General features: G+C 42.1%; 1 protein-coding gene across 2 annotated transcripts in view; it reads left to right on the top strand.

Annotated features, from left to right (window-relative positions):
* The window catches only part of slc39a11 (solute carrier family 39, member 11), a 118,606-nt gene extending 93,666 nt beyond the window's left edge, over positions 1-24,940 (top strand). For both annotated transcript variants that reach the window (XM_084079246.1, XM_084079245.1), the window contains exons 6-10: positions 12,724-12,897; positions 21,090-21,159; positions 22,462-22,560; positions 23,043-23,201; positions 23,589-24,940. In XM_084079246.1, the coding sequence (XP_083935372.1) occupies positions 12,724-12,897; positions 21,090-21,159; positions 22,462-22,560; positions 23,043-23,201; positions 23,589-23,667 (581 nt within the window). In that variant the 3' untranslated portion in view covers positions 23,668-24,940. The remainder of the gene's footprint in view (positions 1-12,723; positions 12,898-21,089; positions 21,160-22,461; positions 22,561-23,042; positions 23,202-23,588) is intronic.
* The last annotated feature ends 1,163 nt before the right edge of the window (positions 24,941-26,103 follow it).

Below are 26,103 nucleotides of genomic sequence, written 5' to 3'. Positions count from 1 at the left end.
AGCCTGAGTAGACGTTAAAATTACCCCAAACATGTTTGAAAGTGAAATATCCCTTTAAAAAAAGCAAAAATACCAAATCTACAAGCTCACAACATTTTGCATCACAAAAAAAATCAAAACGTTGAAACAGGAGATAAAAGTTTTTGCCTGACAGCGACGATATAATACTGTATGTGTATATATACATAGTGAGTATTGTGTAGCTTTTCTTTCATCTCTGCCTTTCTCATTGAATTCCTCTTTATCTCTGTCTCACTTTTCTGCTGTCTTCTCTCCAGCTGTCACACCCGAGGGATGGTGTGACATCCCTTGCTCCACAGTTGTGCTTCCATACTTGCTCCTGCTTCCTTCTCAGTGCACACGCTGATCTCTACCACCACGGCAGCTATGACGTGTAATTACCTGGAGAGATCTGCAACAATTCTCCTTTCTCTTTCCAGCTCTACCACCTAGCATGATTCAACCAAGTTGTTGAAATGTTAAAAACATTGCTGCCTGCCTTCAACTGAACCAATTCCTATTATGTGCACACCCTAAAGGCCTTTGCAGACAGGGTGCGATTTTCCGCACAGAAAAAACGGACTATAACATTTTTTAAATGAACACATTGTTCTCAATGACCTCATGCACACCCTGTGCGGCGATGCGTTTTTTTTTCAATCGAACCCAGTTCGATTTGTGCGTTTCGCATGCGGTAAAAACTGATTGACTAATCGCACCCTGTGTGCAAAGGCCTTAACTCTCTTCTCTAACCCTAACCGTGCTGGGTCACACAGGCAAACAAGATTGTGCTGTGCCAATGGGAGATGAAAACAGGGCAAGTTGTATTAACACATTGAGTGCCAAAAACGGTCCGGACCGTTTTTCATAATCCAAACGAGGTGTGCCAAAAACGGTTAAAATATTATTATTTTTTTTCCTTCACAGCACCAGGAGATATCATTTTAGATTGGAGTCTAAGGAAGTGGATTATACTCCAATCCACTTCCTGGTTAAGTTATGACTTCAAAAGCCTGTATCTCGGCTCCTGTGTACTTTTTGTTTTTTACTATGTATTTTCGACTATTTTCAACTGGCTGCAACTATGGAACGGATTACCGAATGTTTTTAATCTTTTTCCCCCGATTGTACGAGACCTCTATGTGTGTAATGAGGGGATCACCGTGAGGACGGTGATCACTGAAAATATTTTGTGACTACTTGAAAAAGGTTCAAAAATGGTAAAAAATCCAGGCACTCAACGTACATTTTTTGAAAACACCCCTGGCACTCAATGTGTTAAGTGGAAAACAACATCTGTTGACTGCCGCAAAACCTTTCAGAGTGACACACTAATTAATCTCATCTGGTCCTTTTATCTGCACCCTTCTCTATGCACTCCCTCCAAACATGAAATAACTGTTGAGAAATTACCACAAGTACCGTTACAAAATGCCAAAGTGCAAGGACATACACACCAAAATGCACATACACACATCTGTGTATGTGCATTCAACAACACCTGCCTTAGAAGAATCCTCCGAATCCGCTGGCCTAACACAATCAGTAATCTGGAACTGTGGCAGCGAACAAAACAACATCCTGTAGAGGAAGAAATCCTCCAAAGACGCCGGTGATGGATTGGCCACACTCTTCGAAAGCCTGCATCTAATATCACAAGATACTGCCTGTTGTGGAACCCACAAGGGAGAAGGAAGAGGGGCAGACCAAGAAACACCTGGCTGCGTGACCAGATGTGAAGAGATCTGGACACACATGGGGACAGCTTGAGAAAAATGGCTCAGGACCGGGATAGCCCAAAGTTGGGCTATATGCTTAAGTAAGTAAGTAAGAGTATGGCCGGAGGGAAGCGGTCATAATCTGTGTTCACAATCCCTTCTCCCATTGGAAATGTCCACTTGAACCCTAGCATCCCTATTCTCGGGGAAGAGATTTGTATTTGGACCAAATACAGAGCCGACCCCGGTCAAGTTGACTTAGTATACAGGGTTCATGTGGTTAACAGACTCAGGACTTGACGCTGGTCAGGACTTGACGCTGGTCAGGACTTGACGCTGGTCTCTTAAAGAGGTGGGACACCCACATGACACAGATACAGACTGGCAGGCAAGCAGTTGACACACTGACTGACAGACAGACAGATGGGTAGGTAAGCAGACAGACTGGCTAACAAGCTGGGACAGACACATGAATGGAAGTGAACCATCAGCCAGGTGGGCAGACTGACAGGTACAGTTGTATGCAGGTGACTGTGGCCATGATTATTATTTTTGAGTAAATTATATACAGGTACTGTAAATCACTCCATTTGCGTCAGGAATTCCTTTACCTTAGGTTGAATGTGTCAACATTCTTTTTCTTTTTTCAAAGAAATGTGATCATGTGTGATCATTCCCTACAAACGATTTAGATAGGAGGGCAGACTGGTGGCAGAGACAGGTTATCAAATCGGCAAACGGGAAGACGGTTACCCGTAGGTCCAGTTTTGAACACTCCAGAGTTAGATTGACTCTCCAGATTGTTGTGTGTAGACAGATTGACAGACAAGGCAGCATAAAGACAGACCAGAGTGTTACTACAGACAAACCATTAAAATACATTTCAGATTACAATGCAGCTTAGAGCAAATCTGGACCAGATTTGCTCTAAACTGCATTGTAATCTGCGTGCGTGCGTGCGTCATCTCTCAGTGCATTGGTACAGAAGTGTGTGTGTGTGTGTGTGTGTGTGTGTGTGGGTGCGTGTGCGCATGCTTGAGCGTGCATGCCACTTAAAATTGATACAATAAGTAAAAAACAAACAGGCCATCATTCAGTGAGTCAGGTATGTCTGTCTCTCTCTTCATCTGCCATGTACTATACTATGATTCTCTCTTTCTCATTCTCTCTATTGCATCATCTCTTTCTTTCTCTCGCATCCTCTCCCTCTCTCTTTCTATCTGTCTCTCCAACATGTATTGTAACAATAGCAGCCATCTCCGTACATTTGTATAGTCTTATCAGTGTAGCACATATTGTCCTCCGTGCGTGCGTGCGTGCGTGCGTCATCTCTCAGGATCATATTCAAACAGTTACCTTTGTATCTACATCAGGACCAGGACAGTCGCCTGGCAACAGTTGTCACTGCTCGTTAGAGTTGGATGGTTAGACCACAACAGAGACGGTTTAGAACCGAGATGGTTAACTTTAGAGTCATTTCCTGTATCTGTGTCATGTGGGTGTCCCACCCCTTTAGGAGACCAGCGTCAAGGCCTGAGTCTGTTAACCACATGAACCTGGTCCAATCTTTTTTTCCCTCTACACCAAAAATCTCTTCACTGAAAATGTTCCCCCAGAATAGGGATGCTAGGGTTCAAGTGGACATTTCCAATGGGAGAAGTGATTGTGTACACAGATTATGACCGATTCCCTCCCGCCATACTTTTACTTACTTACTTGCGCCTATAGCCCAACTTTGGGCATAGGCCACAAACAAGTGCTCTCCAGGCATCCCGCTCCTGAGGCAGTTTCTCCCCATGTGTCCCCATGTGTGTCCAGATCTCTAAACATCTGGTCACGCCGCCAGGTGTTTCTTGGTCTGCCTCTCTTCCCTCTCTTCCTTCTCCCTCCCAGTATCTTGTGATAATAGATGCAGGTTTGTGAAGAGTGTGGCCAATCCATCCCCGGCGCCTTTGGAGGATGTCTTCCTCTACAGGATGTTGTTTTGTACGCTGCCACAGTTCCAGGTCACTGATTGTGTTAGGCCAGAGGATTCTTCTAAGGCAGGTGTTGTTGAATGCCTGGATTCTCTTTATGGTGTTTAGCCCACCATACGCAAAAAAGTAAATATTCATCTTCATAAATTTGGACACCAAAAAAATGTCGACACCAAAAACTAGACGGGGCACTAGTGATGCGCGGGCTGACCCGTTGCCTGCAGGTCCCGCGGTTGAACCGCGGGGCGGGCGGGCGGACGGGTCTAGATTTCAGACGCAATTATCGGGGGGCGGGCGGAGTGGGTCAACACAGAAAAAAAGAAAAGAAAAAGCAGTCTGGTACCTTCTCTCTCTCCTGTTTTGTCTCTCTCTCTCCCTCTGTCCTGCTCTTCCGTCTCTCCTGGAATCATGAGCTTGTGTTCAATGTGTTGCTTATTTGATCAATTATGCACAGCTGCCTCTAATGATATCCCCGCTGCATGTCAACTTTATTTATTTAAATGTCCCTTATGTGGGCCACTCACCGTATCTATCTCCGTTATCGTTTAATTAATGTTCTCATGTAGCCTACACAATTATAAAGGACAGGAAAAATATGAATTGTCTATAGCAGCTAAACCAAATGGTGCCGAATATATGGTTGCGTTTGCTCCCGTTTCTCTCTCTCTCTCTCTCCCCTGCTCTCCTCTCCTTTTTACTCCTCGTCCTTTCTTTTCTTTCCTCTCCTCTGTCTCCTCTTGTCTTGTCTCTTCTCCTCTCCTCTGTCCTTTACTCTGCTCTTCCTATTGTGGCCTTTCCTTTTGTTGTCGTCTCCTTTTTGCTCCTCTCCCCTCCTATCTCCTCTTCCCTCAACTCCTTTCACTTCTCTACTTTTGTCCCCCCTTCTCTCCTCTCCCCCAACTGCCCACCCCATCTCTCCCTACCTCTGATAATGAATTTGCTCAGCATGTGGCCATGGTTGTCTGACCACGCAAGTAAAATAAATTGTTGGCCCATTTTATAAAAGAAAGAACAAATTATAATGGCCTTATCAATTTAAACCTGCTCTCTACTTTCTTCTCTGCCATTTTTCGCCTGTTTTTTTCAACCAAAACGGTCATCTTGATCGTGCGTGCGACATTTAATCGTTAATCTGTCTAATGGAAACGTTCAGTCCAGTGCTTGCACTTGTATTTGTAACTTTAATGTTGCATGTTTCACGTCAGTCATCCTCATGCCACCTTAGAGTTCAAAGACTGAATGAATGCCAATACAGGTCAAACGTTGTGCTTATTTCTGGTTAACCTATTTTGTGTTTACTGAACAATGAGAAACAAAATGTAAATGGTGCTTGACATTATTTTCTTATTGCAGACATAGGCTACTGTATTTTCCCTTAGTAGTCCAATTTAAAGTAATAGAGCCCTACCATTAGCTGCTTATTGATCAGCAAATGATGTTTAAAAACAAATATGCTTAAATTAATAAATTAGCTTATTAGCTTAAGTGCAAAATTCTGATGGAATCGTGCACTTTACGAAAAAAGCATGACATTTGGGACACTGTTAGGGCATGCCCTAAGAACCATTTTTGGCTAAAGGGCCATCGCAGATTTGTCACGGTAACCATGGTAGCCATTTTCCAAAATCTTATGTTATGTAGGTAACTCAGGTTGTAGACCACCTATAATGGAAGACCCCTGGTCCATCCATCCACCCTTTATACCTCCTCAGCACACAGGTGTTTCAAAAGTATTTAAAATCTTTCATTTTTTCCCAATATCTTTAGGAAAAGAGCTAATATCCGATGTGTATAGGTTTAATGTGCTCATATGTTAGTCGCTTCTTTTGGGCTTGATTTGATAGAACTGGTTGCTTATTTCTCTCGCTAAATCTGGCAACACTGGTCCCTGCTCCACAGCTGGCTACTCTTTCTTCCCAGCTGCTCATTGTATATACACTTTGTGTATGTATGTATTGCTGTGTGTGTGTGTGTGTGTGTGTGTGTGTGTGTGTGTGTGTGTGTGTGTGTGTGTGTGTGTGTGTGTGTGTGTGTGTGTGTGTGTGTGTGTGTGTGTGTGTGTGTGTGTGTGTGTGTGTGTGTGTGTGTGTGTGCGTGCGTGCACACGTTGCCTGAGGCAGAGACTGGAGGCATGGATGACTTGGCTGGGTGAGGAAGAGGAGCAATAATTACAGCTGTGCAGTGGAGTGAAGAGAACATTGCACTGGGGTCAGCAGGTCAACAGCAAAGAGAGTGAAAAATGAACAGGGAGATAAATGACAAAGAGAGAGACAAAGAAGTGACGTGACTGAGAGACACAATGGGATGCAGACATGCTGGAAGGAATAAATCGTTGCTGTCAGGCATCTCCAAATCTGAACTTTTTATGTTTATTAGTTGTTGTTTTTTGTAAATTAATGACCTACTTCATCATGCAAGAGTGTCACACAAAAGTAGTGAAAAGAGCCAATATACAAGCTCACTGCACCTCCAGCTTGTAGATTGGCTATTTTCACTATTTTAAATCGTTTTTGATTTAAAATAGTACCTTTATTAAAACTTTAATAAAGGTACGGTTTTGGACTAACATATACCGTACACAAGGTGTGTGATATATACTGTACATACCTAAGTTGCATGGTTAAAAATAGTGGGATGAGGCAGTTATAGTTAAATAGCTGCAGATATAATAACATGTACTGTATGTACATGAGGTGCATGGTTCAAAGAAAAATATCAGTAAAATGAGGCGGATAAGCGGCACAGAAAATATAATATCTGTGGCACAGCGGGGCACACCTGCAGTGTGCATGTATACACAGAAAAATAATCCTGTGTGGCCTGTGTTGTCGGGACAGCCTGGCGACAGGCGGGCTCAGCGCTACTTCAACAGTTTGATGGTAGCCAGGTGGAAGCTGTCCAGAAATCTGGTGATATGGCGTTGGACACAATGGTAGAAATTGCCTAGCCGTGGCCACAGTAGTGGTGTGAAGAGATTGTTTCATTGTGAATGTACTTGATTATCTGCTCAGCCTTGACTACTGAACACTTTTTTGTGTATTCCCTGGAGGGGGAAAGCTCTACTCCCAACGATGCGCTGGTCCGTCTGCACCACCTTCTGTAGTACTTCTGTAGTACCAGGAGGGGATGCAGCCTGTCAGGATGCTCTTGATCAGTGGTTCTCAAGTTTCTTCAATGTCAAGGAACCCCAAACTGATATGTATTTGGCCACGAACCCCCATCTGAAAAGGTTTTGTGCCAGGAACCCCCAGAAGATAAGATTTATGTTTTAAAAACAAATGTAAATTATTCAACATTTTCCAAACATTTCAGATATTTTTTTCTAACATTTTCAAAAATAGCAGATGTACAAGCTTGCAGTGCGACACAAAGTGACGCGCTGTGAGCTTGTAGATCTGCTATTTTTGAATAGCCAACATAAATGGATAAAGTGGTTAAAATGATTGTGATGCTATGGCAGCATCACAGTCCCCTGGGGGTCCCCGGACCCCACTTTGAGAACTAATGCTCTTAATGGTTCTGTTGTAGAAAAGCCTGAGGTTACGTTGACTCACACTGAATTTCTTTCAGCAGTACAGGCTTTTTTTCACCCGTGTGTGGGTGTGTGTGTGCGCGTGTGTGTGTGTGCGCGTGTGTGTGTGGGGCCCATTTGAGATCGTGAGCGATATGTGTATCGACTCCGAGGAACTCTCCACTGCAACGTTGTTCATGTAAATTAGATATAGCGACACGCTCTCTCCTGTGCCTCTTGTAGTCCCCGACCAGCTCCTTGGTCATGTTGATGTTGAAAGCATTCAGAGAGACAGACGGAAAAATACAGAGGTAAATTGACGCGCGTATGTATGTGTGTCCGTGTCCAATCTTCTGAGCAATTGTCAATCAAACTGACCCACCGCCCACCTGTCATTCAAACTGACAAAGCAGCTGTCAATCAACATGACAGCTTATCATACTGTTTATGATATTGTGTGCGCGCGTGTGTGTGTGTGCGTGTGTGTTTGCATTTCCTTAATATATTCTGAGTGTGTTGTATTTATTGTAGTGTGTGCGTATAATATGTAGATTTATTTCCTTAATACATTCTGAGTTTGTGTGATGTCTTTATTCAAGTGTGTGTGGGTGGGTGAGTGGGTGTGTGTGGGTGTGTTTGAGACATGCATAGCAGTATAGATTATGTGTGTGTGCGTACGTACGTGCGTGCCGTGCGTGCGTGTTTGTTTGAGACATGCATAGCAGTATAAATTGTGAAGGCACCAATACATCACTTGATAATTGCAGCCATCCCTCAACAGCTGCCCTTTTGTGTGTGTGTGTGTGTGTGTGTGTGTGTGTGCGTGTGCGTGTGCGTGTGCGTGTGTGTGCACATTTCACATGCACACATGTGCGTTGGAGAGGTGTAGAGATAAATAGCGACAGAGGGCTGAGGACAGCCATGGCTCATTGTTATTCAGTGGAACACAGACGTCTCTGCACAATAACATCCTCAGTGATTTCTTAACTCTGAGAGAGTACACATATCTTTTTTACACAAATGAAAATGTATTGGCAACGTTTGGGTCACACACGACCTTCCTCAGGAAACTATGTGATGCCAACCAGCAGGTCTGCCTACTCTGTTAACCCATTAGACCTGAAGCTAATGATATTGATAAATTGATATGGCATAGTATAGGCTACGGTTAGTTTTGTTTCAGAGAAAATCTGACATGATTTGAGCACACTTGAGTTTGATTAATCCATTGCGCAGGAAATCAAAAATGGATTACAATAATTGAACATTTGCTATAATCGTCGGGATTTGTCTGACATTACAGGCTCTCAGTTCTTCCATGGGCTCATTGGGCTGCCTTTGTGATCTGGTCGATTTGAAGAATTAATCCAACTTTGAAGTGAGATCATGGAGAATGCAGAGTAGGCCTAATCATAACTGTTTGGCTGAAGATCCAATACTACATGTCATGTTATGTTTTAAACTTTAAGGGGAGCTGGTCAGTCAGTAGTGTGCTTCAGACATGCTCCGCTGGAGTGACGGCATAATTGATTTGACCTCCTTTTGCGCAGCTGCACTGGCATGATGTAATTAATTATTTACACCTGTGAAATATTCCAATAACAATACTGTGTATTGCATTTTAGAAAGGGTCCCCGCTACCCCTCCTAGCAGTCAACCAGGGAGCTCTACCTCCTCTCTGCCAGCCTGACAGTCAGGAGCCGACCCGAGCATGTTTGGTTGGCTTTCGACGCTACCCTACAACTTACGACCCGGCACGACAGCATACACACCGCCCATTCGACAACAGATTTTCGGCCACAGAGTCTGAGACCAAACCTCTGCGTACTGAAATAGAGAAACACGTGGATAAAGAGAGAGAGACAGTGAGATCAAACCATTTGACCTTTTACAGACAAGATAACATCCGCTGTTTCACACATCGCTGAATGGAGGCACTTACTAGGGTCAATCACTCGCGTGTGTGTGTGTGTGTGTGTGTGTGTGTGTGTGTGTGTGTGTGTGTGTGTGTGTGTGTGTGTGTGTGTGTGTGTGCGCGTGTGTGCGTGTGTGTGTGTGAGAGAGAGAAAGGGGGAGTGAGAGATCAGTTTGAAAAAGGATCAGGAAACAGACCGACAGGTTTCAACATTTTCTAATGACATGAACAGCTACCGTTATATTTCAATGTTTCACCTCCCTTTCCTCTTCTACTGGATTTGAACCTGGTTTCCTGCACAAGTGCTGCATTTTTTACTATTGAGCTAATAGAGCCTGCCTGCTTGCTGAGGGGATAAAATGTATCTTGACCATCAGGTCAAAATTAGTTTCAGATGCTGTGTCTAGGTGAGACTAACCTCACGTCACCAGCCTTTCCACCGCATAGGAAATTGGTTCTAAACTGGCCTGTGTGCTCCGGTTTAGAAAAAAGGTAAAAAAGAATCGTGTTCCGGTGGTGGGTTCCGATTGGCATCGCATTGTTTTTGTTCCCCACATAATGCGAATCAATTAGTTTAGTTTCGCTAGTCGTGCTACAAGTTATTATAAAAGATGGACATACCAAACGATTATTATACCAAACGAAATGATTATACCAAACTAAACACATTTTAAACTAGGGGAATCATTTTGGAGGTGCACGACACCAGAGGTTCTGGTCATTGGTTCCGGCCGCCTTATGACGTAAAGTTATTTCCGCTCCGACCGCATCAAAAGCTATTGATCCCAAGCTATGACCTTTGACACGATCTAAATGTCTCAATAGAAGAGCATGGAGACAAAATACAACCATCCCAATTGTAGTTGTAAGTTATATTGTTTTAGCATACTCTACCATACAGATTGGACAAAATTACATTTTATTCATTATAAAAAGTTACACAGTGCCGCTTTGATTTGTGTTTCAACAGGTGTGCAGATCAAGTGTTAGCATAATGATAATACTAAAATAGTGCAACAGCCGTAGTTTGTCGTGAATTTATAAATGATGTATTACTGAAGTCTTTGGAAACGTTATATAGGGAGATAAAATGTCTCTAAAGCAAGGTTTTGAGTTCTAAAAGAATTATAGTGTGACAAGTGGTCTGAGATTTCATCAAAGCTTAAATCTGCAATCCTTAACTTCTTTTAGTGAACAAAATGCTATTTGAACCAATCTGTATGGTAGAGTATAGTAATACTATAACAAACAAAATTGTGGTGGTTGGAGGTGGTCTTCCTGCTCTTCTATTGTGAAATGTAGATCCTGTGGTGGGGTAGGATCCACTACTGGTTGACAATAGGTATTACATTAAACTTAAATGGCAATTTAGCTTTAAGTAAGGACTCAAGTGAGCTGTATGCTCTTTCAGGTCCATTTACAATGTAAACACAAAAAGTGTTATTTTTAATTTGGTTCAATTCATTCGTTGAAAATAGCCTATCTACAAGCTCTGTGAAGAGATTTGTCGAGGGGAAAAAGGAGCGGAGACCGGTCAACTAAGTACTGTATGGGCTTTAAGTGGTTAAGACAACAGTGTGGTAAGTGGTTCATACCCAGTAGCCTCTGCTTACTGTTTATCTGCACTCGTTTGACAATTAATTGTCTTTGTCCACAACACACATCACACACAAAACACTGATGTTGGCCTACAAAGCAACCAAAGGTATGGCACCCCCGTATCTTCAAAGCCTGATCCAACCCTACAACCCCTCCCGCTCTCTCAGATCAGCTAACACAGGGAAGCTGTCAGAACCTTCGCTAAAACATCCAGGACAACGCTCCACACGTCCTCAGCCCGTAGCACTTGTCCTAGCCTTGACGACCTTGCAGGATTATGCAAAGGCTAAAATCTTAGATAGCATGTTATGTAGACAGATGCCAGGTCATTACTTTATTATTAGATTACTATTTTTATGCATTTGATGTATTACATGTATTATGATGTATTATCTTGTGTCCTTGCTGCTAAATGCCTAAACTGTAAACATCAACACTTCTCACACAGTACAGTGCAACGCCATTTTCATTTATGGGCATTTATTTATAGCAGATTTATAGCAGTCTGCATACTGATAGCGTCAGGCAATTAATTAACCAAGTTCCTGTTACCAGAGATGCTGATTGTTATAGGAAGCTTCCCGGGGCTTTGTTATTTCAGTCAAAGGAAAATCAGTCTAGAAAATGTGTCATTATTCCCCCAGAGGTGGTAATATAACATAATGACATACTGTATTGTACATGATAATTGACCTTTGAAAGGTAGTTTACTCAGGCACTTAACTAACAGATTGTTACTATTATTGTGGACCAATCTATGTCTAATTTCATGTTTCCTCAAGTCAATTGGGTGACTGTGTTGCTGAGTTTCGTGTGTTACTGATACGTTTTGTGTCATCGGGTGGAAATCGCCTGTGATTCACATGATGAGAGCTTGCCCTGTTTGACAACTGATTGACTTCTTTAAGCTACTGTAAGCATAAAGGAAGCCTTCACTTTTTTCAACCGTACCTCCATAGCACATCAGTCCTAATGCTAATCCCTATAGGATGGTACCACTTCTGTCTACTTGCTGTGTTTCACAGGAAGTACATTTACTTGAGTACTGTAATGAAGTGCTTTTTTATTTATTTAATTTTATTTATTTAATTTTTTTTTATTTATTTAATTTTTTCAAGCACATGGCTTTCACTGCGCTGCATTTCTAGCTTGCAGTCCCTGCAAGCAGTACAGTGTGGCAGGGATTTCAAGACAGATTTCTAACTTATGTTTTTAATATATAGATGATCCTTTATGCCAAGCTTTTAAGTGTACATAGAGGGCATTATTATCATGCCTGCTAATCAAGCTTTTTTTGTATTTTTAAGAACACCATTGAAGCAAGACTAGTCTAAGACTAGCTCCTTACACCTAAGGACCAAAGTAGTTTGAACGACTTTGGTCCGACCATTGTTAAGGCCAATCACTTTCACCAGTGGTGTATATATATATATATATATATATATATATATATATATATATATATATATATATATATATATATATATATATATATATATATATATATATATATATATATATATATATATATATATATATACATACATACATACATACATACATACATACATACATACATACATACATACATACATACATACATACATACAGTATATTACAAATGTGTATGAAAGCAGCCTTCGTGACGTGCTTCAAGGTGTGTTCTTCACCTCCCGACAACTTTTTTTTATCTCCATCTGTCGGAAGAACCACACCTGACATGAGTTGATTAAAATACATAACATTTTTAATGCATTAATTCCATAAATTAATAATAATATCGAGTTTTTGACAGCCCTAGTTGTTTAACATTGTTTTTGACATTTTTATCACCCCTCTCTCTCTCTCTCTCTGTCTCTCTCTCTCTGTCTCTCTCTCTCTCTCTCTCTCTGTCTCTCTCTCTCTCTCTCTCTCTCTCTCTCTCTCTCTCTCTCTCTCTCTCTCTCTCTCTCTCTCTCTCTCTCTCCCCCTCCCCCTCCCCATCCCTCTTTCTCTCTGCGGCAGATAAGCTAGAAAATGGTGTGGGTGAGGTGTACCAGAGGAGGAGAGGCCCCCAGGCCGGCATCTCAGAGGAACAGGAAACAGAAAGCAGGCAACAGGAAGGGACGGGGCAGACAGGAAACAGTTGGAGACGTATTCTCCTACTCATCCTAGCCATCACCATCCACAACATTCCAGGTCAGATGTTCTTACTTGAGGGAATAGCACAAGCTTCCTCTGTGACCCTCCTTTCATAGCGAAAAAGTAAACATATTCTTGAAAAGACAAACTGGTGCAAAGGCTCTGGCTTGATAGCTGCCCACAAAGATGCCACAGTTTATATAGGTTAGACCAGATGTGGAGGAATTGCCAGGGTAAGATAAGGTAAGAGAAATGGTTGGAGGCAGGGGGGCGGCAGGGGCGATGGAACAATTCTTGAAGTGGGGGGGCCAGTAGAGAGGGGGGAAAAAATGACATCATGACAACATCCCGTGCAGATATTATTCAACCAGAGTCCTACACGTTTACTGTCATCGGTGACACACACATACACACACTGCATGCTTGCAATGACAGAATGTTACGGCTACAATATTTTATCTTACCTATGCTACTTTATTTGGCTTCAATAACACCTCTGACTTGTAAGTTAGGGCTGCTCAAAGCGTGTGTCAGAAAGATCAATATGTTGCAAAAATAATTCATCCAGACATGGTTGAGCGAAGCGCAGCCTATTGATAAACTTGTACACAGATTTCAGATCGCATATTATGCAGCAAGCATCTACAGTAGGTCGATTATTGTAATGACTCCTATAGACACGGCCAGGTGGCCGCGGGTCTAATGATATTTCCAATTACCATAATCACTGAAAAAGTGGGGGGACAAAAGGCATGATAAATATCAGAGCGTAAAAACTAACAAACAAAAGGAAGCCTCATCAGATGACTGTGACACTGTGAAAACCTCATGGATCACCTGTTGACATCACGCTGTCCACTTCAGTAACATTTAAACACATTTCGAGTGGACTGATTTCCATTCTATCAGGACTAAACAAATGCAAGGGCACTGCTTCAGGCGGTGCGCTGATGGTGTTTGACTGCAGGAAGTACGAGTGAGAGGGTGAATTAATGACACGTGACGCGGAGGTAGGATGCGGTCATAAGAGAAATTACCGGAGTGCACTCTACTGATTGAGAACATGCTGTTTTGTTGACAACCAATTCATTAGTGGGACTTGGGTATCTGGGTATATTGTTTTCATAACTAGCTACGTGCTCACAAATAAATACATACAATACATGCTGCCATAGATATACACAACTGCCCAGACAACGGATGTGCTCACAGTCAGGTTTGCACTTTAACCGGAGAATGAGACGCAAGAAGTGTGCCCAGCTCTTTTTCTAAACTTCAGTCATCTCCAGGCTTGACTCCCTCCTTGCTGGTCTGTCTGAATGCTCTCCCGAACCCCTTCAACTGATCCAGAATGCCACGGCACGCCTGGTTTTCAACCTCCTAAATCCCACATCTCATCATTCTGTGCTCACTTCACTGGCCTGATGATCCACCCCCTCCACACACATCACGATCAGCAAACACAGGATATCTGTCCCTCCTCTCCCTACGACATCCTCCTGGCTAACAAGCTGTGGAATGCCCCCCCCACCTACCCAGTCAGAACTGCAGACTCACTCCCCATTTTCCGCCATTGTCTGAACTCACCTCTTCAGACTCCACCTCACCCGTAGCCACTTCTTATTTTCCTCCTCTTTGTTCACTTATGCTATGTACTGTATGTTATTTACAGTAGATAGACGCACTGTTTGCTTGTCCACAGATGCTAAGTATGTATGTTATTTTGATAGGATGATTAAGACAGATGCAAGGTTTGATGTTTACCTTATCGGGGTAAACAGGCTATCTTAGTTATTTTGTCCTTATCCTAAATTGTTTTCTTGTCAGTGTATTTACTGGGCCTCTTTACTCTTTATTCTTATCTTTACTCTTATCTTTGTTCTTGCAAGTTGCTCTGGATAGTAGTGACATGTAAACACGGACACCCACCTTTATCACTTCCCTTCTCGACAGCCATTTGATTGTCACGCTACTCACAATCCAGCTAAACCCAGAACACTATTTAGTATGCAATTCATTGGGCCATGATCGAAAACCACTCATATGTGTGATTGATTCACTATTGAATTGAAGGTGAATGAATAACTGAGATGTGAAGGGTGCTGCCTGGGACTGGTGGAATACGCCTGCCAGATGCCTCTACGATAGGAAAGAACCAAGCAGCTTTTGTGACAGCCACGCTACAGATGATTTACATGGGGAGCACAACTTGTACCTGGCATCAGTGACTGATTGAGTTGAACACTACAGGGTGATTTTCTTTTAAAGATCAGTCAGAGCATTTCTGCTCTAGCATAGATAAGTCAGACATAAAGAGAGCGTTAGAGAGATTGGGTGACATGCAATACCATTCACCATGCCGGTCTCCAGCTCGGCAGACCGGCAGGTAACAAGCAACTAAAGTAATAGGCCACGAACGCGCTTCGGCGTCAAGCCTTCCTCAGCGTTTATCATGCACGCTGAGGAAGGCTTGACGCCGAAACACGTCCGTGTATGCTGTTGTCGATGCTGCATATGAATTAAAAGTACCAGAAGGACTTTGGAGTGCTGGGTATTACTTTATTTACTGTAAATCTTTGTGAGCCGTGCACCCGCAAACCAGCACCATACAGACTGAGAGTGCTCGTTGTTATTTTAGGTAACAAGCAACGCCAAGAGAGCTAGCTCCCTTGGAGGAGCAAGTTACGACCGGGTCTTTTGCGGGGTTGCTACACTATATATACTGTAGTACTTTCTTCTTCTTTTTTCACAATGCAACTTTAAAGTCGGTGTAAGTGATATTTTTGTTGTAAAAACTCAACAATTTCATCCAATCAGGGGAGAGAACTCCAAAAACTTCAGCTTCCATTTTATAGTACTCATTTTTGTTTTGTTTCATCACTTTCAATTGCACTTGTTTATACTGTATCCTGTGTGGATTCTCTCTAATGTTTCTAATTCCAACAATGTTCCATATCAAACTGGATGTCTCCCCCCTGGTTACTGGTGCGTTTAATGCGACATTGGCAGTTTGGTTTCTCAAAATGAAAGAGATTGGTCCTGTATTGTTTTGAGATTGGTCCCTGTAGTCCATAATAGCTCAGACTTTTTTTATATAGCCCTTTTTTCGAAGTATGCAAATTCGCTTTACATAAAAGAAAAGTAGAAAACTCAATTATGAAAAAACTAAAACAAAACAAATATAAGTGCTAGATTAAAATGTATAAAAGGTTAAGCATGGGTTGGGGGACATCTTAATTCGACCTCAGCTGGGAAAGGCTATCCTGAAGATCATGGGTTTCAGCACCTGTCAGTCAGGCCCCATTCTACCCATTGAGTGTGCTCACCTACAGCAAGCACACAATATACTACACACTTCTCTTTCTTTATATCAAATTCCTACACTTGAATGAAAAAGTGTCTTTTTCTACTCATTAAAGTTGGCCATCTGTCATTCTGCTCCCTGTTTGGGTCTCAACTCACTGGTTGATGAAAACTGTTCTAAACCAGTTGTTCTCAACCCTTTTCTGGATCATGGCCCACTTGAGAATCTCGAAAGTGTTTGTGGCCCACCCACATAGCAGCCCTTCGACTGCCATGTTAAGAAAACATGAAACATTTTAATCGCATTGTCAGCTTTTAGATAGATATTTTCACAATTCTTCATGACACCGTCATGCGACGTGTAAAATGTGTAAAATAGGGCTTAAGTGGTTAATCGATACATATACATGGGCCGCCTGTACTGTGGGTAACCATGGCCATCATGAGGCAGTCGAGTGTTGTCACAGAAGTCTTTAGGGAAGCTGTTATTGACCATGCAGGGGCTGTTAGGGTTGGCTGTCCCACAGGGTCCATGTAGCATGGATTGACGCAGAGTGACGCAGAGTGGCTCCTTCTGTGGGTCAGGTATGTCTGCTAGTACACCGCCACTCTTTGAGTTTGCCGTAATTGTGACAAAGAGGTCAAACTTCCTGTATATGGTTGCTATGGCAACCTGCCATATCAGGCTGCGGGTCTGATAGGCAAATCGGAGAATCAATCAAGCCGAGAGTCTGATCACAGATCGAGGTGGGGTAAGATGCCTAAAACATAGCCATAGCTCTTTATTTTTATTTATTTTTTACACTTTTTAAGAACACGCTTCTCAATTATTTGTTTAATTGAAAAAGTAGAATAATCGCTAATAAGATAATCTATAGTTGCAGAACCTACATGAAAGCAGTATGTTGTTTTATTTCTCACATGACACAGTTGATTTATTTTGTTAATTTATTATGTTAAGTTAATTGTATGAATAAATTGCTGTAGCATTGTCTTTCATTAACTATATGGCTAAATTAGCATCTTATCTTATCTTCAGTACAGTATTAGCTGTATGTCAAATACCATTGACTTTCATTGCCTGTATTAATAAATTAGCCGTGTCTCATTTCCTACATGAATACATTAGCTTTGTTTTGCATATTACATGAATAAATTAGTGAAGGCATGTTCTCTATCCCTGAGCCAGATATTGATGGTGTGTGAAATAAATTGTGTTTGTGGGAATGGGTATTGGTGTGCTTGTGTTTTTAATGTGTGAGCAAGAAGCTATAAGTCAGTAAGAAAGACAGATTGTGAATGGGAATGTGGATTATGTATGTGCTGCCTGGTTAAGTGTGTGTGGGTTTGGGTGGGTGAAAGGCTCTTCTTTCCTATACATTGAGCAACCTTTTCTGATCTAACGTTATCTTCGTTCCCCTTTCCCAACATCACAGTCACGTTTAAGGTGCAAGTCAATTGAAGGGATGTTTAACCACTTTATAACTGGCATCCGTAATTTGGGCATGTCATTATAGGCATACATTTTAGTTGGTTTCTGGAAATTGTTTAGTTTTTCTCTTTTCTTTGTGGTTAAGGTCAGGACAGTTCCCATAGCAGGCAGTGATGCAGCCAGTCAGAATGCTCTCTGTGTTACCTCTGTAGAAGGCCTGCACGACCTTAGGACCCTCGTCTTGATGCCTGAGAATGTAGAGGTAAACCAAGTGGTGAGTTTCTCAGTGATGTGAATGTCAAGTAATTTGAAGTCGCTGACCCTCTCCACTGCAGCCCCATCAATTTAGATGGGGTGTGCTTTCTGCCTGACTTACGGTAGCCCACGATCAGCTCTTTGGTCTTAGGCTTTCTTATCCGTGATCAGGCCTGGCTATCACTGTCATATGGTCAGCAAACTTGACCACTGAGTTGGAGTTGTACATGGCCACGCAGTCGTAGGTGTACAGAGAGTAGAGAAGGGGACAGAAGTAAAAAAAAAAAAAAAAAAGTCAGGCAGGGACTGGAAAAGTTTACTCACAAGCACAATTGCCTATGGAAAAATCAAAGAGCAGACATCAGTACAAAGTTTCAACATTTTCAATCTCAAGTCAATGCAGCATTTCACTGGGTGATTGTGTTGCTTACTGCCTGAAGTTGTGGTCCCCCAAAGAGAATACGGGTGTTCTGAGGAGAGACAGATCAGCCAGCTTATATAGCTCGTACATTGTAAAATCCTGAGTATCCTACTATAATTCTAGTAACCTCTGTCCGTCCGTTTGTAGTGGTGAGTGAGTGAGTAGGTGAAGCTACCCGGTTCTCCTCTGTGGCTGGACCAATTGCTCTGATTTTGCCACAGCCATTGACCATTACCATCTGAACTTAACTGTGAAGCCCGTTTTTCAATTTCATCAAATCTCAGCTTCTTATTAGCGCTTTTGTGTCAAAGAATGTCGCCATGGTTACGGGGCTGCCCAGCTATGGGACGAACTGCCTCCCGGGTTGCCAGATCATGTGCGCATATCCCCCCATGGATGCGTCGACCGGGTATGGTCTAGTTCATCTAACTCTGAGAGTGTACAAATGGAACCCCATTTGTACACTCTTGGAGTTAAAATAGGATAAATTGACGCTGCAGAATTTACTGTGTATATATACAGTAGGCAATCGGTGCCACTATCTCCTACTGATTTAGAAGTGTCTCGGTACAGTACATACAGTACCTTCCATGGTGCTGAAATCTCTCCGCAGGCCTCTACTCTTCCTAATAAACTTTATTTTATTTATTTATATATAGCACCTTTCATGACATAAATGCAGCTCAAAGTGCTTTACAGAGCAAAAAAAACAACACACAAAACAACATTTTTTATAGAATACACAATAAAACAGTGGCAAAAAACAATGGCATAAAAAAAATGTCTAAAACAATACATAACAGGCAGTGAGGCCTAAGATCGTTGATAACTTTTACAACAAGTAATGTTTCTGTGCTGTGCCCTTTCCTAAAGCCGGATTGGAATTTGTTATGAATCCTGTTGTTCTGTAGAAACACCTCTAACTGATGGTTCTAACTAGTGGACAAGCTTGGCGGTTCGGGCCCATGGTGATACTCCACATACTACCCCCACAGACCAGGCCACCATCTATACGTGTACAAGAAAGTCGACTAATCGTCATCAGAATCTCTCGACTAATCGATTCGTTTATTTCATCGCCAAATCTGTCAAATTGTGTTTGCTGCATGCAGAGACCAACCTTTTCAAGTTTTCAAGTCTCTAAGAGCCAGACCGTTTTCAAATGCTTCTGTCTAAACAGTCTGTGCGTCATAAGCGCTGAAAAGGAGAAGGTAGTAAAGCGGATACCCCGCCTCCCCCCTCCTCCGTTTCGTCTTTGTGGTCGCGTAAATTTGTCATACTGTAAATCTAATTAGTCAAACCATATAACTTGCTGCTTAGCAGAAATGGAAATTTAAAAATATATTTTAAAGATCAATTTACAAAGTCTTGGTCAATTTGATCTTATATGTGTGAGGACGGCCCTACTCTCATGTGATGCTGTCAGTTCTGTGACGTGGCAGAAACCTTCGCACAGACACACACTCATTTGCATCACTAGCTATTCAGTTTCTGACTGTCAAACATGTGGAGCGCCTTTCCATGAGTAATTTAGACCAAGAGAGAAAGAGCGTAGCTCGGGAATGGAAGGAGAAGAAATTGAGAGGGACATAGGTTTGGAAGGAAGAAAGGAGACTGCGCTAGAGGGAGAGAGATTAGAACTTTGTTGTATAGACAAAGCGCCAGTTTCAATCACAGAGTGATACAAACACACTTATAAGAGCCCCTGAAGCAGCTGACACCTTTGGTCTTTGTCTGCCATTGATCTTCAGGAACCAACAGCACTGTTCTATATGAATGTCAAGGGGGGCAGAGAGAGGAAAGAGTAGAATAGAGAAAGGGAGGGTGTGAGGAGTGGAAGAGGACAGGAGAGTATAGGGGAAAAGATGGAGAGGAGAACGTGTGTGTGTGTGTGTGTGTGTGTGTGTGTGTGTGTGTGTGTGTGTGTGTGTGTGTGTGTGTGTGTGTGTGTGTGTGTGTGTGTGTGTGTGTGTGTGTGTGTGTGTGTGTGTGTGTGTGTGTGTGTGTGTGTGCGTGCGTGCGTGCGTGCGTGCGTGCGTGCGTGCGTGCGTGCGCGCATGTGTAACTTTCCACAAGCCCAATTACTGCCTGTTCATGTTTACTACAGCAATACAACTACTAAAAAAAGAAAATACCCTGCTGCTAAACATTGACATTGTCAACTCTCATTTTTCAGCCTGCCGTGCACACTTATAATAGACAGCCGTGAAACCAAGAGGGAAAAGGTCACAGGACTGTGTGTGTGCGTGTGCGTGCACGTGCATGCATATTATCTTACTTATACCATGGTCACTTTGCCAACAGCTTTCCAATGTTTTGGAGCAATACAACCAAACAGCACTATTGGAGCCACTGAGCAGTTGCTAAAAGGCACCTCAGCAGTAGTTGTGGAGGAAAGGTAGAGGTGATTTCTCAATTCAGTAGCTACTTTAACACTGTGTACTAATGAATTCATATTGTGATGAATACATGAATGCAGGATAAATACATGCAGATGGGTTTGTCTGTATACACTGTATACTACAGACACATCATAATAGGCAAACATTTAGCATAAATGTAGATTGGCGTAAAATGAAGTACAGTGTAGGGCTGTAGTGGTTAAGTCGTACCCACCGTATTTCATAACAGATACAAGATAAGACGGAAACTGAAGGTCCAGGGTTTATGTTAAATCAGATGGCTTTAAAACCCTGAGGGGATTTAGTCCCGGGTCACTCTGCAGGCGGGTGCTAGGTCATCCAACCCTTCTTTACCCCCTGTTCTTCCCTCTGTCACACTGTTTCTTTGCTGCATGTTGTAGTAACATTGTGTGTGTGTTTTGTGTGTATTTTGCAGAGGGCTTAGCTGTGGGTGTAGGATTTGGCGCAATTGGAAAAACGTCCTCTGCCACTTTTGAGAGTGCCAGGTAAGACCAATGAAAATGCAGCCCTACACACACACACACACACACACACACACACACACACACACACACACACACTCACACAGTGCGTATGGATAGAACTCAGTGTACAAAAAGCATTGAGGACATATCTGCTCTACAAGCAGAAACATATAGGTGTCTATATACTATAGGTGATCTCCAGAATAGGCTACTACACCGGTCAGTGGTTTTACAACATAGATTTTTGTTGGCTGGAAATCAAATCCTTAGTGGTGACCTTTGACTTCTAAAGCAGGCAAAAACATTTAATGGCTTGAAATCAAAACGTGGTTTATATTCCAGTACCCAAATGATTAGTGAGTGCTCAACAAACTGCTCTCCACTTAAAGCTGCTGTAAGTGATATTTGTTTTTGTTTAAAAAGAAAGTTAAAGCTAACCCTAACCCATTTTTATACCAATGCATTACTGTATTGAAATTGACATTTTCCCAAAATAATCAACAATTGTCCAGACATATTCAAAGAATATCAATAATAGTGAAGAATAAAAAAAAAGGAAATTGGCAATAATATAATTTCACTGATCTATTAATAAAGGTCAGTTGGAACGGCTCAGTTTTGCACTGCTGTGTGCTCCTGGCATAGTGGCTATTTTCAACTAGACAAGAACTAATTGGCACATGGCATGTAACTCATTTCATGGCTTCTGGATTCATTTCCATATGCTACAGCTCAGTTTCAGTCAGACAACCCATTTTGGCACTGCTCAGGAGGTTGTATTGACCTGAGTTCCAGGAATCCAATGGAGGAGCAAGCAGTGGGGTGTCCTCGAAACATGCAGGCTGCATTCACGCAAGCGTAAAGCATTATTACAAAGAATATTTGCACATCTTCCATTTCAGATTCCCTGAAAAAACATCTGTTGAAAATGTTGTTTACATGCATATCATGGAAAGGAACTAAAATATCTAACTACGATTTTGGCACTGAGAGAGTTTAGAGTCTGGTGTAAGTGTAACTCAGAAGTAACTGGAGGTTGTCTAGAATAAGCAGTGTGTGTGTTTCACAGTATAAGTCAAAGACGTATAAGTTATTTCTGGCATGGAAGAATTTGGTTAATTTAATTTACAAAGTATTTATAATTGAGATCCACTGTGTTGGTGAGTACCGAAAAAACAGTGAGCACTGAGATTTACTTTATCAATACTGTGCGTTTCTACTTTCACTGCAAATCATTTTCTAGTTTGTAGAAGATATAATTGCTAAATTGGATTTTTGTGAAACAATGTGATTTTGGTAATGGTTCACTTTTCCGCTTTTCAGAAACTTAGCTATTGGAATTGGCATCCAGAATTTTCCAGAAGGCTTAGCAGTTAGCCTGCCCCTGCGGGGTTCTGGGATGTCAACATGGAAATCCTTCTGGTAGGTGGGAGTGTGTCAATGTTGTAGTTTTTAGCTTCATTTCATTTTGAAATTTAGTTTTCAATTTGTATTTGTTTTTAAAGCAGGTTTGCTAATTTAGTTTAGTTTTTAGTCTTTTAAAAGGCTTAGTTAGTTTGTATTCATTTTATTGTTAGTTTTACTTTTTTATTGCAATATGGAGTAGTCAGGGGTTAAGTTTCGACAAGGTCAGAAAAATAGGGGGAAATATTCACATCGCAACAAGTTGCACAGTTGGTAAGAGAGCAAAGCATAATTTTTGCTGAAGGCTTGCAAAATAATTCTGCTTGGAGAATCTCTTCTTTCAACCGAATAACTATTCATTTGAGACGAAGTTCAATTCTGCCTCTTGGCTCTACCATTTATCCCTGGAACAAAGGCACGGTTCGGTAGTTCAGGCAGCATGCAGTAAAAAGTGTTGGTGTTTTCCGCTGTGTGTCACCTACTGTCTCTCTGAACCTCAGGTACGGCCAGCTGAGCGGAATGGTAGAGCCCATCGCAGGGATGCTGGGTGCCGTTGCCGTGGTTTTGGCGGAACCTCTGTTGCCGTATGCGCTGGCGTTTGCTGCCGGGGCGATGGTCTACGTGGTGGTTGACGACATCATACCCGAGGCTCAAGTCAGGTGAAGGACTGATGGAGGGATGATAGATGGGTTGGTGGGTAGCTGGAGGGATAGATTTACCATAGAACAGTGTTTCTCAAACTTATACATTTCAAGGACCACCATTGAAATCCAAACCCTGAGGGTCCCTGGACCCCACTTTTGAGAAACCACTGCCATAGAATCTATTGCTCTGTCCCCTCATTCATCCATCCGTCTACAGCGTAGATGAGGGGACAGGGCAAAATTAGACAGATGTTGGTATATGAAAGATTTAATATTGTTTTCATTATATGTTATATATTATATTCACATTTCTTTTTTTTACTCTACCATTATGAACTAGACTATAACCTCAATTTACACAGTGGGTACATATATGAGTTAAAAAATGTCTCCCTCTTTCAGTGGAAATGGGAAGCTGGCGTCCTGGACTTCCATTCTTGGGTTCGTGGTTATGATGTCACTGGACGTTGGGCTGGGCTAAAGGTCACCATGATGACCAGCCATCAAGCCAACAAAAACCTCTGAGACCGATCATCAGAATGTGTCTGACCTCATTAGACAAAACCAAAAGGGTCCAAATATTCCAGCCTTCCCTCCCAGCACAAGTGCGTGTGCGTGTGCGTGTGCGTGTGCGTGTGCGTGTGCGTGTGTGTGTGTGTGTGTGTAATGAGTGTGAGCGTGTGTGGGATGAGTGTGTGTGTTAGTCAACCTAAATTTAATGTGTATGTTCTTTTTTATGGTACAGCATTTTTAAGCAAATTGTCTGTCAATGTAATTGAATGTGAGCTTAGATTTTTGGTTTCTTTAATTTTACCAGAGTAGTTTTTTTTTAATTTCTTGATGGTGAAATATTCCAAAACTTGGAAGGATGACATTTAATTCAGTGATTCATTGAAGTAGATGAAAAAGAAGTGTGAGCTTGATATATTTTGTTTTCTTTGGCTGTGACTTCAATTCTGTCTCTGCTCATCATGTACCCTACTGTACACCAGTGGTTCTCAGACTTTTCATATTAAGGACTCCTAAATCTGTATTTGGCCACGGACCCCCATCTAAAAATATTTAGTGCCAGAGACCCCCCATACAAGATTTGTGTTGTTAAAATGTTGTAAAAAATATATGTTAAAAAAGTGTTTTCAATATTTTTGGATAATAGCCAGTGTATATAGGGTTAAAGTGGTTAAACTGATTTTGATGCTACATTATCTAATTTTAGTGGGGACCCCCTTGGAACACCCTCAAGGACTCCTGGGGCTCCCCGGACCCCACTTTGAGAACCACTGCTGTCCGGGATCCAGGGTACTGTTCTCTATTCTAACAGGCAGCTCACCATGTGCCCCTGGTGGTCGACAGTAATATTAGAAGGCTAGAATAAAAACTAGCAGTGCTAGTTGAGTAACTGGAATACACTGCATGGCTGCTTGAGTAGTAATGAAATCTATTGAACAGGAATACAGTAAATGGTTTACAAAAAATGCTAACCGTATTTAGTTGTCGATACTATAAAACCAGTGTATGAGAGTGCAAATGCTTTAAAGAAATTTGGGACGTTACTTGAATTATGCAGGGTTGGTGCATTGATTGAATGCAATGCATTGTTTTTCACTTGACAATTGGTGAGTGACATGGTTGTAGAATGCGGTATGAATTAGGCTTAAGTGTGCTTCCCTGAACGTCCTTTTACAATCATCATTATGCAAATGAAGCAATTTATGGGCAATTTTGTATAATTAAAGGACCAAATAATTTGAATGGCTCAGTTTTTGTGTGAACTTGCTTCAAATGCATCCTGTTCCCATGTTTCAATCATTTTATTCATCTGTTGTTTCACTGGGTATGAAGGGAAATTATTTGATTGTCTCCGCCAGGCCAAAGGCGTCGGCTGATTTACCTGTGATGAGGGTTGGGTACCAATGAAAACCCAACCCTCACCCCTTTCCCCAGCCAATGAAGAGCTCCTCAACGGCAGCCATTGTTGTTTAGATGGAGGCTGAAACTCTATAGCTGAATTCCATTCCCCAAAACTCGGTCACTCGCTCACTCTCCTCGCTTCCTCCACTCGCGCCTAAGCCCCGCCCCTGCGAGGAGCCGAGGATTATTTGCGAGGACGAGTGGTCGAGCGGTTGCCCTCAAAGGATCGGACTGCACTCAGCAGCGTCATTTCAAAGCGACGGCAAATTCCGCGATCACTTATGACATCTCACACAGCTGGACCAGAGCCGTGGATGAAAATATACATGCATAGAATAATATGCAGGTATAGAATTACACAGAATATAAGAATAGACAATTCCTCAATGTGGATGGCCACATCGTTATCTTTATAGTTAACATTGTTGTGCAAGGCCATTTATTCCTGAAATAGTGAATGAAGCGCCAGGATGAGCAAACTTACATTTATGAATTTAATCCTGACCTGTCCCTCTTTTTGCTCGTACAGTCCCCAGAACCCCAGTACAAAAATGTAGCCTACTCCATGAAGTGTAGATGTGTGTCAAAAAGGAAACGTTGCAGCCGAGGGGCGCGCAGAACGGTGGATGCATATTTATAGCAGAAACAGCTTCACATTTAACTATAGCCATACTCATTCAAATATGAACAGATTCTTAAAATGTAAAATTCCCTATTAGCTGTGAAGGGTTTTCTTCCATGTGTATCAGTCATGATTGTTTCGCCATCAAACAATAACAAGCAAAAAGGAAATATCGGCGGGTCCTTCTTCTCCATTGCGCTGCTCGCGCACCTCTCGTCCTAAAACACCTTCGCCCCAGGTCTAATCCGGCGGCCTCGGCCCGCGAAAAAAATGGGGCAGTGTGTTTTGGACGAGCGTTCCGTTTTCCACCCGTTGTCTTTTCTTTTTCTTTTTCTTCGTCCCAGAAGTTAACAATGTTAACATAATCTTTGTCACAGTAATTTA

This window comes from Gymnoscopelus microlampas, assembly GCF_963454915.1.
Source record: "Gymnoscopelus microlampas genome assembly, chromosome: 14".
NCBI lineage: Eukaryota > Metazoa > Chordata > Actinopteri > Myctophiformes > Myctophidae > Gymnoscopelus > Gymnoscopelus microlampas.
This window is presented reverse-complemented; position numbering and strand designations above follow the sequence as displayed.